General features: G+C 45.1%; 2 protein-coding genes across 2 annotated transcripts; one reads left to right on the top strand and one right to left on the bottom strand.

The window, feature by feature from the left end:
- Positions 1-122: 122 nt before the first annotated feature.
- cunh2orf88 (chromosome unknown C2orf88 homolog) lies at positions 123-1,504 on the bottom strand. Its single transcript, XM_069698797.1, has one exon. It carries the CDS (start codon positions 1,301-1,303, stop codon positions 1,034-1,036), a length of 270 nt encoding a protein of 89 aa, XP_069554898.1. The 5' UTR covers positions 1,304-1,504; the 3' UTR covers positions 123-1,033.
- A 3,734-nt stretch (positions 1,505-5,238) lies between these two features.
- mstnb (myostatin b) lies at positions 5,239-8,970 on the top strand. The gene is made up of 3 exons (XM_069698793.1): positions 5,239-5,718; positions 6,084-6,454; positions 7,299-8,970. Exons 1-3 carry the CDS (start codon positions 5,340-5,342, stop codon positions 7,677-7,679), a joined length of 1,131 nt encoding a protein of 376 aa, XP_069554894.1. The 5' UTR covers positions 5,239-5,339; the 3' UTR covers positions 7,680-8,970.
- The last annotated feature ends 5,498 nt before the right edge of the window (positions 8,971-14,468 follow it).

The raw sequence follows: 14,468 nt of genomic DNA, 5'->3' as shown, positions 1-14,468 counted from the left end.
CATATTTGTGCAAAGGGGAGATGGCAGTATTTCTCAGTTATACAATAACACACTGTGGACCAAAAAAAAAAAAACTAGGCCTACGACATTTTAGCCAAAGCCAAGTGATTTTTAAAAAAAATTTTTTTTTAAACTATAGTTCTATTAACGAGCCAAATACTTTTCAAAAGTGCGTCAATCCTTTATCGTGCCCTGGTTTCTCTGCGGTTGAAAGACCAGCGGACTTCGAATGGTTCAAGTCCTGACAGTTGCCAAACTGCGACTTGTGTACAGAGAATATATCCTGGAGGGCAGGAAATGCACCATTAGTACATCATTTCCGGGACCCATTTTGAGGACGTTGCCTGTTGGATGGAGGGCTGCGGTCAGTGCTGCCTAATGGCAGTGGGATAAGCTCCAGATGATGCTCCTTGTGGCTCTGCAACGGGATCTCCAGGGGAGGCCGTAAAGAGAGAGGGCTTTGGCCGTTTATCAGACAGCTCTGGGTGTGTGTGTGTCTGACCTGCTGATACCAGTAAGGGTTTTCAAGTGAGAGCCTTCACCAAATGAAGGAATCTATTAATACCTTCCTTCGTAAGAGGACGGAATCTTGGCCCTGGGACAACATCAGCGGACGGGGTAAACTTTCACTGGCGAGTAGGGACATCCTGATTCCAGGATTTCTTTCTTTTGAGTGGGACCACAGAGATCCAGCACCTACTGCGAAACAGAGGGGACAAATAAGGACTGAGACAGGTGACATCCAACTGAAGACGCTCTGCTTCAGCAAGGTTCCAGCTCTGATCCAAATAATCACAGAAACGTGAGGATCAGATAGCTTTGGTCACTTTGGAGGAGTTTTTGTTTTTAGGCTCAATCCCAGAATAATCCAACCCAGAAGGTCAAAACTGAATCGCTGACAGCTCATTCATCCTCCCGCCTACAGCAGGTGGATGCTTGAATGACAGTGTTGGCCTTGTCACACCCCAGGTGGCGAGGTCGAAGCGGTATCGGCTTGGCCCGGCCTTTCCACTGCGGCACTCCCTCCCCCGCATCATGGCGCGTCGCATTCAATGTAAGGGATGTCGCTGTAGCGGCGGTCTACCTCCACCCACTGCTGCACGGCCCGGGCCACGATCTCCTCCGACAGCTTCTGGGCGTACTCCAGCAGCACCGGGTTGACCTGAGGGGAGTTGTCCGCCGAGCCCACCTCCGAGTGGACCAGGTAGGCCTTCTCGCCCCTCGGCCCTTTTCCCTGCACCTTCTCGGTGGAGTTTGCATTCTGGGTAGCGGAGTCGCTCCTCTTGGATTTGACGCACCCCATACTCTGAAGGATGTCGCATTGATTCACTGTAAGGCGGGAGAGAGGTGCGGTGGCAGGAAAGCGCCGAAGTCTTTGGTCAGATTTCTACCGCACAAGTTTTCATCTGGACTCCAGAGGTGAAAGGTTGCCCGGACTTTTTCCTGCTGCTGTCATCCACTTCCGCTCTCATACATGTCTGCGTGCCGGCACGCGTGATAACCAAGGGGGGTGGGGGGGGTGGGGTGGGGGGTGTTACACAGCGGAAGTTGGTGATTTTGAGGGCGCTGGGGGGCGACTGGCTAGGAGGCCCATCCCTGTGTGGGTCTAGGCTGCGTTGAAACAGACAGTCCAGCTCCTTCGCTGACCAGAACTCATCCCTTCCTCAACTGCAGAGAGAAAGAGAGTGGAAAGAGATAAGGGGGGGGGAGGAAGGATTTCAGTGATTTATTTTCAGCATGAAAATACCAGATGTCAGGGAACGAGGAAGGGATTGTGAACGATTTTCACCAGGGGCAACTGCGTGACCCGGCCTCCAGCGGCTGGCTCGAGTTCAAGGGCCCTCACCTCACCTCTCTGCACCGTCATCATTTCTAAACACTCCCCTGCACATCCAGCGTGTTACTCATCCCTCCTCTCCCCTCCCCCCCTCCCCTCCCCTCTACCTCAGAGTGTTTTATGACTCAATCTCTCGCCCTATTTTGTGTAGCGTGGCACAGGGACGTCTGTGTCCGGCCTGAGCACGCTGATGCTGTTTGGTTGTAAGCCCCGTGTCTCCCATCTGTTCCGCTAACCGAGCCGAGCCTGCCTTGATTCACAGTGACAGCTCCTTTTCTGGGACTAACAGGCCTCGGTGCACAGGCGGACATGTGCTTCATTCAGAAAGCCTTAACGCTACACCCAGGGGCGTGAATGATTTATGCAGAGGGGAGTCTCCCTGTGAGTAAAACAACATTTGGAGGTGCAGACATCAACACAGGAATCTGAACCTTGTCACCAAATCCTCTGCCACAACTGACATCGTGGCAATGAGCTTAAATTGTCGTAAATGTGCCTATAATGTGCATCAAACTGCAAAAGCATCCGTTAGGTGTCAGACAGACACGTGGCAGCTGGATTAAAACCTGAGAACTGATTTATTGGAACAACACAGAGTGGAGCTTTAGTGCAAGAAAAGAAACCTCTGCAAACATGAGAGTATAATGAAAATGTGAACAGATTGTGATCCAGTAGAGTTGTACATACTTTTAACAGACTGTGGCAGATCTTTCTCCATTCCACTGAAAAAAAAATTATAATCTGGAGGAAGAAGAAATAACCCAAGGTCGTTCAAGTAAACAATAATCCGGACATCATCTGGTGCGGACCCGGCTCCTCTGCTCTCTCTCCCAGCTCTTCAAACAGCATCCGAGCGCTCTGAACTTGAACGTTATTGATTGTATGCAGCCTGTAAACAAACAAAAATTATCTCCCAACTTGCTGCTGCCGCTGGGATTCAGGATGAAGCGCCCGGTGCCACATTTTCCAAAATAATATCTAAAAATAAATCCCAGGCTGGCGGAGCAGGCGGCGGCAGACGAGGAGGAGGAGGAGGAAGAAGAGGAAGAAGAGGAGGACGGTTTTCCCCCTGTTGCCTTCACGTCGGTCAACACCGAGTGGAGCTCCGCAGCAGAAGAGAGAGAATCAGAGGACTGGACTGACTTCAGCTCAGCGACACTCCACGGCAATTAACGAGCCGCAGCGGTGCCGCTGAGGAGAGCGAGTCCGGGCGCTGCGCACCGACGGCGGCTCTGCACCGGCGCGGCACAACCCTGCCACCTGGCGGCCACTGCGTAACATAGACCGCTGGGAAATAAACAATAAACCAATTACCAAGTGATCTGATGTGATCCACTGTATGTTCTTTAGAAGTGGGAAAAAATTTGAGCTTTTAATTCTGTAACTACCTTTATGAAATATTAAAACTGTAAAAGCAGCAATCCAGTTAATACTTCAGTAGAAGTGCTAATTATGTGGCAGAATCCTGTTGGTTATATTATTATATATTTGCCTATATTACTTCTTTTTACTTGTACTTAAGTGAGCAGTTATCCTACCCATTTTAAAAGAGTATTGCAGGTAGTCTACTTTTAGCCCCTCTCATAAACAAAATGAAGGAGGCTCTCCTGAAGCACAAGGAGGGCAGTAAAAAGGCTGCAGAGAGATTGGTCTTCACATCAGGCCCAGCTGGAGGAGCAGAGGGCAAAGACCAGAAAGATCGCAGCTGCCCAGAAAAAGACTGAGGATCTTCTGTCGGGGATGGAAACAGTAAAGGCCTCTTATCTCGCCCAGAACGACGAGAAGGAGGAAGAAAAGCGGAAGTTTGAGGCCGACCTGGAGCTTAAAGAAAAGCTGGAGGGTGACCACCTGGAATGGCAGCAGGAGAAAAACTCCCCGCTGCAGGAGATGGAAACATCAGCAGCTTCATGAACAGAAAGATGAAAACGACAACCTCACGACTGCTCTGAAGAAAACTGAGCAACAGCTGGAGAGTTACAGCACAGAGTGGAGAGGACAAGTCAACCCCCCCCGTCAGGCCATAGAAGACCCTGAAAGAAAAGGAGCTGAAGTGGGAGGAGGCAGATGACATCCATGATGTCCCTGCTGGAAGACCTCCAGGGCAAGATTACTAAAAAAGAAAGAGGAAGTGCTACAGATTATTCTGTTAATGTCCCTATCCAGAATTCAGACACACACACACACACACACACACACACACACACACACACACACACACACACACACACACACACACACACACACACACACACACACACACACACACACACACACACACACACACACATATCTGTGACACTAAAACACCTTAAGCTGTACCACTCTTGTCTTCATTTGGACATTCAAAACATGTAAATTAACAAATCAAATCAAAGTCACAGCTGATGTTGACAGTTTTATAGTAAACTACACTAGTGTAATATCAGATGATTCTTTTTATATAAAAATCAGGGGACAAACACCGATGAGTTTGTAATAGAATTCTACAGTCTGCGAATTATGATCATCATCATTATTATCATAATAAATTTTCTCATCTTTCTTTGAAATCCATGCAAAAAGCAGTGGTGAACACTGATCCAACTTCAGGTCAGGACACTGTCTGCCAGTCCGACTGAAAAATATCGTTTTTTGTAAATATATTTTATTTGTTTTTTCATCAACTTTTTTAAAAAATTGTTTACAACAACCCCAGTTGAGGGCGTTTCCGATTTTATTTTTCATAACCTGCCACACGATGGCGGTCTCCTCTCATCTGCTACGACCTGGTTTAACCAACAAGGATTGTGACAAGTTCTGAATGAAGGATTTTGTTTATCTTTGTTAATTCTTTTTTTTTCTTTTTAAATCCCAGTTCTGGAAACATTGTATTTTGATTTTATATGATCCAATAATCTGATTTTGAAATGGAAACTTGACCGTAACAGACTACACAAATTATTGCCTTGACATGAAATTAATTACAAATTCTATTTTTCCTGACGGGGGAAATTTATTCCCACATCAAGGCAGAAACAGCAAAGATGCAAATAAAGAAATGTGATGGAGCTGTCAGGTGTCCTTTAGGGGAAAAGGGTGTAACTAAGAAAAACTATAAATAAAACCTGATCATCTTTATTTATTTAAAAGATGCATTAGATCACGTGTTGTTTTATTTTGTAAGGGTGATCTAAACCATTAATCATTGTGCACTATAAGAAGTGGCCACGCTCAGCACATGCCCACAGTCTCCATCCCTTTATGGTTTGACAGCGAAAAAAAAGTTTTCATGTCAGTCGGTTAAAATTCATTGTTGCCTGTCCAGCCAATCATAGTTTTTGACGACACAAAAAAGGGCAAAAGTTGGAGTATAAAAAGGTGCGCGCTAATAAAGTATGATGCCTGTCAGTGTGGGACATTAATCCAACCCCAGTTCAGTCGCGCATCAGCTCCAGCACTCACCACGGGGAATCTCTCTCTTTTAAAAAACAAACAAACAAACAAACTTCACACCGTAGAGACAATGCATCTGTCTCAGATTGCGCTGTATCTCAGCTTGCTCGTTGCTTTGGGTCCAGTAGTTCTGAGTGAACAAGAGACGCACCAGCAGCCCTCCGCCACCAGCCCCGTCGACACGGAGCAGTGCGCTACCTGCGAGGTCCGGCAGCAGATTAAAACCATGCGATTAAACGCGATAAAATCACAAATTCTGAGCAAACTGCGAATGAAGGAAGCCCCCAACATCAGCCGAGACATAGTGAAACAGCTCCTGCCCAAAGCGCCGCCGCTGCAGCAGCTCCTCGACCAGTACGACGTGCTGGGAGATGACAACAAGGATGTGGTGATGGAGGAGGACGATGAGCACGCCACCACGGAGACGATAATGATGATGGCAACTGAACGTAAGTGTTTGTTTTCTATGGTTTTTTTTTTGCATGTTATGTGCGCTAAGACGACTCCAAAAATACGTTTTTACGCACGGGGAGAGCGCGCAGGAGACGCTCAAAGAGGATTTATTTTTTTAAATGAGGTAGCTAGATTTTTTTTTTTTTTAAATTTTTACCAGGTTTTGATAGTAAATATATCACCAGATTTAAAACAGTATTACATGAGATATTTCACTCTGGCAAATAATGCGCATTGTCATTACGCACACGTTTTAACAAGTAATCCAACCATTTCAACCATCTTTATTTACACCAGTTTGTTTTGTGTCTGTTAATGACAACTAGTGAACACAGAACATTTTCTCCTCTCATCTCTGCAGCCGAGTCCATCGTCCAAGTGGACGGAGAACCAAAGTGCTGCTTTTTCTCTTTCACCCCAAAGTTTCAAGCCAATCGCATCATCCGGGCGCAGCTCTGGGTGCATCTGCGCCCGGCGGACGAGGCGACCACCGTGTTCCTGCAAATCTCCCGCCTGATGCCGGCCACGGACGGCAGCAGGCACATACGGATCCGCTCCCTGAAGATCGACGTGAACGCCGGGGTCAGCTCTTGGCAAAGCATAGACGTCAAGCAGGTGTTGACTGTGTGGCTTCGGCAGCCGGAGACCAACTGGGGCATCGAGATCAACGCCTTCGATTCCAGAGGAAACGACTTGGCCGTGACCTCAACGGAGCCGGGAGAGGAAGGACTGGTGAGCTGAGCTTTTTAATATACACTCAACAGACAATTAGTGGTTACGTTTTCACTTTAAACAAGCGGTTTAATCCAAAAGTTAACGTGCATGGTTGCACAACCATGAATTATGTATTAGTGGACTGTTCTCTAACACAAAAATAGAATTTCTAAAACCCAGATTGCAACTGTGTAAAACTGTTGAAGATTCTGTCTTACTGTACTGAAGGTTTAGTTTGAACTTGCACCGGTTTGAGTGTGCAGAGAGGCTTTGCAGAATCAGCAGGTGCTGAAACATTCCAGCATCTCACTGCTGGAAGAAGGAGTTGAGACATAAAAGACTTTTGAAAGCTGTTAATCAACACAGACTCCATGTAGGCGCACACCTGCATTTGGACAAACGCCCGGTCCACAATAACCTTAAAATCTTATTGCTTGATCACATAAAAGTTCACCTGCTCCACATTCCTTACAGTATTTTGTGTGACTGTGCAAATCAGAGTAATTGCCTGCACACACACACACACACACACACACACACACACACACACACACACACACACACACACACACACACACACACACACACACACACACACACACACACACACTGCTACTATCAATGACAAACACACATCACATGGCTCCAATGCTGGCACCGGGACTCTGGGGCAATTAAGCAGCTGTGTGTAACCAACCGTCAGATGATTTAATTTCTCCATAACTCAAGAGTTTCATAATATTATCGTGCCATGTTTGAAAACCGACTGCCAGAGGGCACCGGATTAAAAATGTGAAAAGCTGTCATCCGACTCCTTTTTTTGTGCAAAACCAAGTGTTCACCACACACTCTGTCATTTCAGCAACCGTTCATGGAGGTGAAAATCTCGGAGGGCCCCAAGCGTGCCCGGAGAGACTCGGGCCTTGACTGCGACGAGAACTCTCCCGAGTCCCGGTGCTGCCGGTACCCGCTCACGGTGGACTTCGAAGACTTCGGCTGGGACTGGATTATTGCCCCGAAGCGCTACAAGGCCAACTATTGCTCCGGGGAGTGTGAGTACATGCACCTGCAGAAGTACCCGCACACTCACCTGGTGAACAAGGCCAACCCCAGGGGGACCGCGGGCCCCTGCTGCACCCCCACCAAGATGTCGCCCATCAACATGCTCTACTTTAACCGCAAAGAGCAGATCATCTACGGCAAGATCCCCTCCATGGTGGTGGACCGGTGTGGATGCTCTTGAGTTGGGATGGAGTCAGAGAGAGAGAGAGAGAGAGAGAGAGAGAGAGCGAGAGAGAGAGAAAGAGAGAGAGAGAGAGAGAGAGGGAAGGACGGGAGGGGGCCGAGGCTCGGGCCGGCCCCCCCAACATCAGACTATTTGACACAAGCAATCCACCAGTTCCAGTGCTTTCCTGCAGAACACGGTGCAATAGAACCAGAGTAGAGGCCGCAAAACAGCCCGGTCGTCCCGCAGGGCAGCGCTTTAACCACCGCCACACCTCTCACTTTCCTTTCCTCCAGTGAAATCTTAGCCATAGAGGCTTGAAGCCAGATGGACGCAGGAACACAAATACACACAAACACACACACACACACACACACACACACACACACACACACACACACACACACACACACACACACACACACACACACACACACACACACACACACACACACACACACACACACACACACACACATGCTGGACGTTGGAGTGAATGTAGACGGAAAATGATCAGTTATCCAAAAACCTCTTCTGTTGTTCTGTGCTCTGTCCATTTATACAAACACGCCGCCTGATTGTACTCCATCTTACTCCACTCCACTCCACTCCATTCGTAGCCCACGTACAAGCTATTACACGTTTCGCTAAGGTCTATGTTTGTGATAATCATTTTGTTTTGAGTTATGTTTTCAGAGAGAAACCAGGAATCCTCAAGGACTTTTTGAAAGGGCTTGGAAAAAACACAGCTGGGGACTCTTTAGAGTGACATTTCACACCAGTGGAACACGCTTCGGTACTTAAATCTTCATAGGAGACGATGAAAAGAGGAAAAGTGGGAGCATGTCAAACCCTTAGTCATCACCTAATCATTACTACTGTTAATGAAATCCAGTTACAATTACAACTCTAGAAATATATAAAAGTGGACGTAGCTTCGGGTTCTGAAAAATGTGGAAGTACCTTAAACTGCAATACCACCGAGTGCCCCTAGAGGTTGGCTCCCAAAAGCCTCCGGCTCCATAGACTCCTATTTAACTCGTCTCATAAAATTCAAAGTCAATAAACTTTTTACACAAGTTATTTTAGTGTTGTTAGCTAAAGTCGGTCCTTCTTATTAGTTTTCTGGCGGTCTATCTGAAAATAATCCCGTTATTAATTAGAAAATAAGCTTCCGAGACCTGTGATTTTGGGGGCGTGTCTGTTTGATTGACAGGCCTGTGGTGCAGTCAGGTCACGGCTATCAGTGGGCGGGATGTAGTATCATCAGGTTTCCAATCAGAGAGAGTCAGATCCACCGCTCCCCCCCCCCCCCCCAGCTCCTCCAAATATGGTCACTTCCTGCTCCAAACAGCTCCAAACTAGCAAAATGGCGCCGGCCAATATCCGAACTCGATGCTTCATAACGTCCGTTCACAAACTAACTGGTGACATCTCTGTTGTTTGCCGCTTGGTTGGATCAAAATGTTAGTTTTAATGTTATCTTTTTCATTGACAACGCTGAGAATAAATACGTGCAGGTGGTGACGTGGTGTTTGATCAGTCCGGAGATCTTACGGACACAAAACCGTTCCACCAGTGTGAAGTCTCATTTCAGGGTCTTGACACGTCTCCATGTACTCCGCCATACATACACACCCGACTGAGGAGCGTTGGTGCTCAGTCATAACCCTCACTATCCAACAAAAAACAGCCTGACCTGCCCGATACACTTGAATTATTCTGATTGTAAAATTCACATTACTGGACAGACAGACTTGAACTGAAGGCACAGTGAATGCAGCCTACAAAATGAAAATGTGTTCAAGACAGAGAAGGAGGAAGAGGCGGAGGCGGAGATGTACGAATGTCGAGATCATGCTTAAAACTCTGTCTTACGAACAACGCAGTTTGCACTATGGCACACCAATAGAAAGAATTGGTTGCTACAAAAAAGTTGTAAAAACTGATTTTGATATGTTTGCTAATTTGTATTGTATACATATGCCATTGTTTCCTTTAGGAGTTGCCTTTCTAAAACCACTGTTGGTAAATGTATAAAAACCACAATCTAGCAAGATAAAAAAAAAAAATAAAGATGTAATACAGCAACTCTATATACTTGTTTTAACAAATAAAGTTCCTAGCTTGTTTGTCGACTTCTGTTTCTTTGATTAACTCGTTTGTGCGTCACAGCACATCCCACTATTTGCACCTCGCTAGAAGCTCATGTTCAATAAATCTGAGCTTTAATGTTGCATTATTTTGCATTTATAAATGACATGATGACACAAGATGTTGTTTCCTGTAAATTAGACACAGTATTGTCTTGTATTTAACTCCTAAACATCCGCTAAAAGGTACTTCAAAGCATAAATTATACACCCACTAAAGTTTATCAGAAGAACGGGACATTCCTTTGTTTGAGGAGTTGCGTCAGAGATAGTTCGGTGTCACTCCGGTGGCTCGCTGCTCGTATCCAAACTTGATGTTTCAGTATCACAACACAACAACCTGAACCTTCGACATCGCAGCCCCGCTTCACACTTCAGCAGCTGAGAATCTTTATGTCTTCAACACATGCTGTAAGCCGATAAGTTACACAGGCAACGTGTGAGTGTGTGCTCCACACACACACACACACACACACACACACACACACACACACACACACACACACACACACACACACACACACACACACACACACACACACACTCACTCACTCCCGTCTACCTGACTACACCTGCACAACCTCATCAGCATGAGCCTGTTTTGTCACAAGTGTAATTCAGCCCAATTTCCCTGACTTTGCTTTTTCTCCGGCGAGGGGGGATGTTGAAAGTGTTGCAGTCTAATGAGAGGATGTGAACTCTGGTGCGCTCTGACAGCGTGACCTATTCCACCGACGGCCTCATTGAGGCCTGACTTCCGCCCAGTAGAGGGCGAATTGAGCGCCGCCCGTGAGAGCCACTTCCTTTCCTGCTGAGAGCTGGACAGCTGCCACGAAGATCGGGCCGCAGCGCGGAGCAGACCGGACCCCGGCAGAGTGGATCCACAGAACTTCTCCTCCTCCGGGAGAAGGATTAGAAATTCTGCACTTCTCTGATTGCTGCGGAAAGTGAACAGAAAGATAAATGAAAGGAAAAAAAAATTAAGGTTAAACAACACATTTAATGTGAGCCTGATTAATAATTGCAGATTTAACAGTAAAGGACAAACTAATTTAAAATCTAATTACTGATTTACTGTCCTCACGTGTTCCTGCAGCTGGGCTGTTTGCACTCTGACATAGGCATGCGCTTTTTATGGGTTTTCTAGCCTGCAACAGTTTCCAACTGTTTATTTTCACTATACTACTAACGAATATAGACTGTATATAAAAGTGGACGTAGCTTCGGGCTCCGAAAAATTAGGCCAGTGCGGAAGTGCCTTAAGGTGCGATATCACCAAGTGCCGATAGAGGTTGGATCTAAAGAGCCCTGGTTTCCATGTACTTACATCAAACTTCTCTCATGAAATTCTCAGTCAATTCAATTTTTCCACGAGTTTTCTGTATATCAATCGCTAAATTTACTCTTTGAGATTAGTGTTCTGGCGGTCCATCTGAAAATAATGCCGACATCGATTATAAAATAAACTTTAGAAAGCTGTGTTTTTGTGGGCGTGTCTGTTTGATTGACAGGCCTGTGGTGCTGTCAGGTTAAGGCTATCGGTGGGCGGGACGTAGTATCACCGGAGTTCCAATTAGATCGAGTCAGAACCACCGCTCCCCCCCCCACCCCTCCCAGCTCGTCCAAATATGGTCACTTCCTGCTCCAAACCGCTCGGTACTAGCAAAATGCAGACGGCCTAATTCTGAACTCGAGGCTTTATAATGGCCGTTCACAAACCGATGGGCGATGTCACTGCTGGTTGCCGCTTGCTAATAAGCATGTTTTAAAAAATAAAAAAATAAATAAATAAATAATATATATATATATATATATATATATATATACCATTGCTCCCAGCTGACATGTTCAAATGTTTTCAGTTTTCCAGAACCTGTTTACATTTTATAGTTGTATCTTTTAACCATGTCCAGTGTGTCCCAGTTTAGATTTTGTTCTAGGTTTTTAGGCATTTGTGTTTTATTTTTAGTTAATATAAAATAAAGCACTGAAGATAAGAAATAGAAGAAGACGAGTAAAACATGATGAAAATCAGCATTGTACTGTCAGACAGCAGCTGCTGTCCTGTGCTACCTGCTGCTATGTGTTGTTTGTGAACAGGAGCTGGGAAACATTTTCACTGAGCATCGTTACATCTGTCAGAGAGTCGGACCCTGGAGGACCGTATCCAGCCAGCGACATTCCACCTCTGACAGGTGAGGAAGTGAGAGTGAGAGAACGGGAAGAAGGATGTTCGCGGGTGAACGAGGAGTCCAGGGCAGCTGGAGACGCCGTTATTGGACAGGAGTCCTGTTGTGTAAAGTTAATAGAAACTGAATGGATAGAGCATGTATTCCTCGTTGAGTCCTCATTGATAAATGGTCATTAATAGCTGCTTAATAATGTTTGATAAAAAAATATAAAAATAGATTCAGATTTTTGGAAACTGAAGTTTTTTTTTTCGGCAGTTGTAGTGAAATTTGGAAGTTTTAGGTTAGTTTTTGCAATATTTTAGAGCTGACGGTGAAAACATGTTCATTTAAAAACTCAACATTGACATCTCCTGCCAGAAATAAAGTAAATCTGTTAACTTTTCTTTACTAAAAGTACAGATTTGAAACAGTGAGCAGTCATGCAGAGTAAGCAGGACATTGTTTCTGCAAAGACACACGCGTCGTCAAGTTGAGCTGTTTTCTGTCAGTCAGCTGTAACCAAGCTGTGAGCTGTACATACTCACCAAGACTAAGAAGCCACAAGTGCTATAATTGAGCTCGGCAGTACTCTGACTGAAATGCTTATGTCAACATGTAAACATACTAACAATGACAAAGCTAACATGTTAATATTTAGCAGGTGTGTTCTCCACGGTCTCCTTCATAGTGTAAAATGTTCTCATTCTATTTTTTGCAAATTGGCACTAAACCCAAAGTACAGCTGAGGCTGATCGGAATGTCTTTGGTTTTGGTCATTGTGACGGCCCCTGCCTAAGCCAGGCCTGCTGTGTGTGTGTGTGTGTGTGTGTGTGTGTGTGTGTGTGTGTGTGTGTGTGTGTGTGTGTGTGTGTGTGTGTGTGTGTGTGTGTGTATGTGTGTGTGTGTTTTCTTTGCAGGCACTTGGTACCTTTAATCGTTACAATTGGGAGAACCTGGCCAGCGACAGAGAAGAATGACTGATCGGGTCCTTATATATATAAGGACCCGATCAGTCATTCTTCTCTCTTCAGCCATCCAGCCGGTCCACCTCATCACTCTGCACAGCTCGCTCCCAGAGCACCACGGTCTTATTTTGGTTATTTTAGGCTAATTTAGGTTTATGCCGTACAACACATTCCACTGACCACACCGACACACATCCAACACTTGACACACTGATCAGACTTAAGTTTCTTCTGTTGGTTTACTTACCTATAACAAATTTTGTTATATCTGTAGTCCGGCCGTGTTTCTCATATTTTTGTCGTGGCTTGCGAGCCAGTCATGACAGTCATAAACCAAATCTAGACAGACGGAGGTCGATGGCCTTTCTTGCATGTGTTACAGAGCCATGGAGTTGGGAGTAGAGAAAAAAGGCTCGCAAGGTGCACCCCAAAACATCTGGAGCCTTCGACAGATGTGCAAACTATACCGTCTGGAAAAGTGTTTCTGCTGACAGATCGCTCTGTGGTAAAAAGAGGTCTTCCCTGACAACAACACGGTTCAAGAGTGAAGACAGATCGAGATGTCAAATCGCGAAGAGGCTGAAGCAAAAACATCCAAAAGATTGGATGAAATTTATGAAGTAAACATAATGCTTACAACAATGATGTAGTCTTTAACTTACTCTTCTACACCATTTGGAGACACAAGAAAACTGCCACCAGTTCAAGCTGTCGTGTGGACAACCACCATCAGTTCAGGCTCAAAGTTATAGCCTGCACTAGTGCAAAAATCACTGATGATTTTAACTCCACTTTTTTCCAGACCTCTCGCACATCTCAGATTTGTAACTTGACTTAAAAAGGTCAGAGGTTTCCCTTGGTTAGAAAAAAATAATCAACCCAATCAGAGTTCAGGAAAAGACGCAATAAAGATTGAAGACGTGAACTTTCTCCATAGCTGGTTATCTGCGAAGCTACATTCATGAAAAACAGCAAATAATCAAAGAAATAAACCAATAATAGATAATTACCAATAAACCTGCATATTTTTTGGCTATCAATAAAAATGGTAACCACAGCTTCTGTGGCAACTCAAAGTAATATGAAAAGGATATTTCACTCATATTTGACCGGTTAAAACAATTACAGATGATTTGTTTCACGTTATTATATTGATTTAAACAAGAATCCTTTTGTCTCAACCTTGGTGATTTGATAATTACATCAAATTTGGAAACCATTTGGACCATCAACCCATTCTCGGTGTGTCTGTCTTCCTCCCAGGGGAGATACATTTATCAAATGTGTTAGTTTAGTTAAAAATACTGTGCTAAATGAAAACTTTAAGCAAAAAAAACAAACCAAAACATAATTTAGCTGTTCAAGCAATAAATAAGTAGCTGAAATTGTGCTTCAATAAGTGCATGTATCACTTCACGAAAAAGACATTGATCGGGGTAATAGTACACAGTGTCCAATCCGTCTGACCACTGCCTTAAGTACTGTCCCTGGGAAGCCACTTCATTTTATGAGAGCACG

This window comes from Brachyistius frenatus, unplaced genomic scaffold, assembly GCF_029030835.1.
Source record: "Brachyistius frenatus isolate BFR_SWC_R1_liver_20210118 unplaced genomic scaffold, ASM2903083v1 Contig_28, whole genome shotgun sequence".
Taxonomy (NCBI): Eukaryota; Metazoa; Chordata; class Actinopteri; family Embiotocidae; genus Brachyistius; species Brachyistius frenatus.
This window is presented reverse-complemented; position numbering and strand designations above follow the sequence as displayed.

Bases quoted from the DNA above. Each gene is read 5' to 3' on its own strand.
- cunh2orf88 (XM_069698797.1), bottom strand. From the start codon at position 1,303: ATGGGGTGCGTCAAATCCAAGAGGAGCGACTCCGCTACCCAGAATGCA.
- mstnb (XM_069698793.1), top strand. From the start codon at position 5,340: ATGCATCTGTCTCAGATTGCGCTGTATCTCAGCTTGCTCGTTGCTTTG. The intron at 5,719-6,083 runs GTAAGTGTTTGT...TCATCTCTGCAG, and splicing joins AATGATGATGGCAACTGAAC to CCGAGTCCATCGTCCAAGTG. The intron at 6,455-7,298 runs GTGAGCTGAGCT...CTGTCATTTCAG, and splicing joins AGCCGGGAGAGGAAGGACTG to CAACCGTTCATGGAGGTGAA.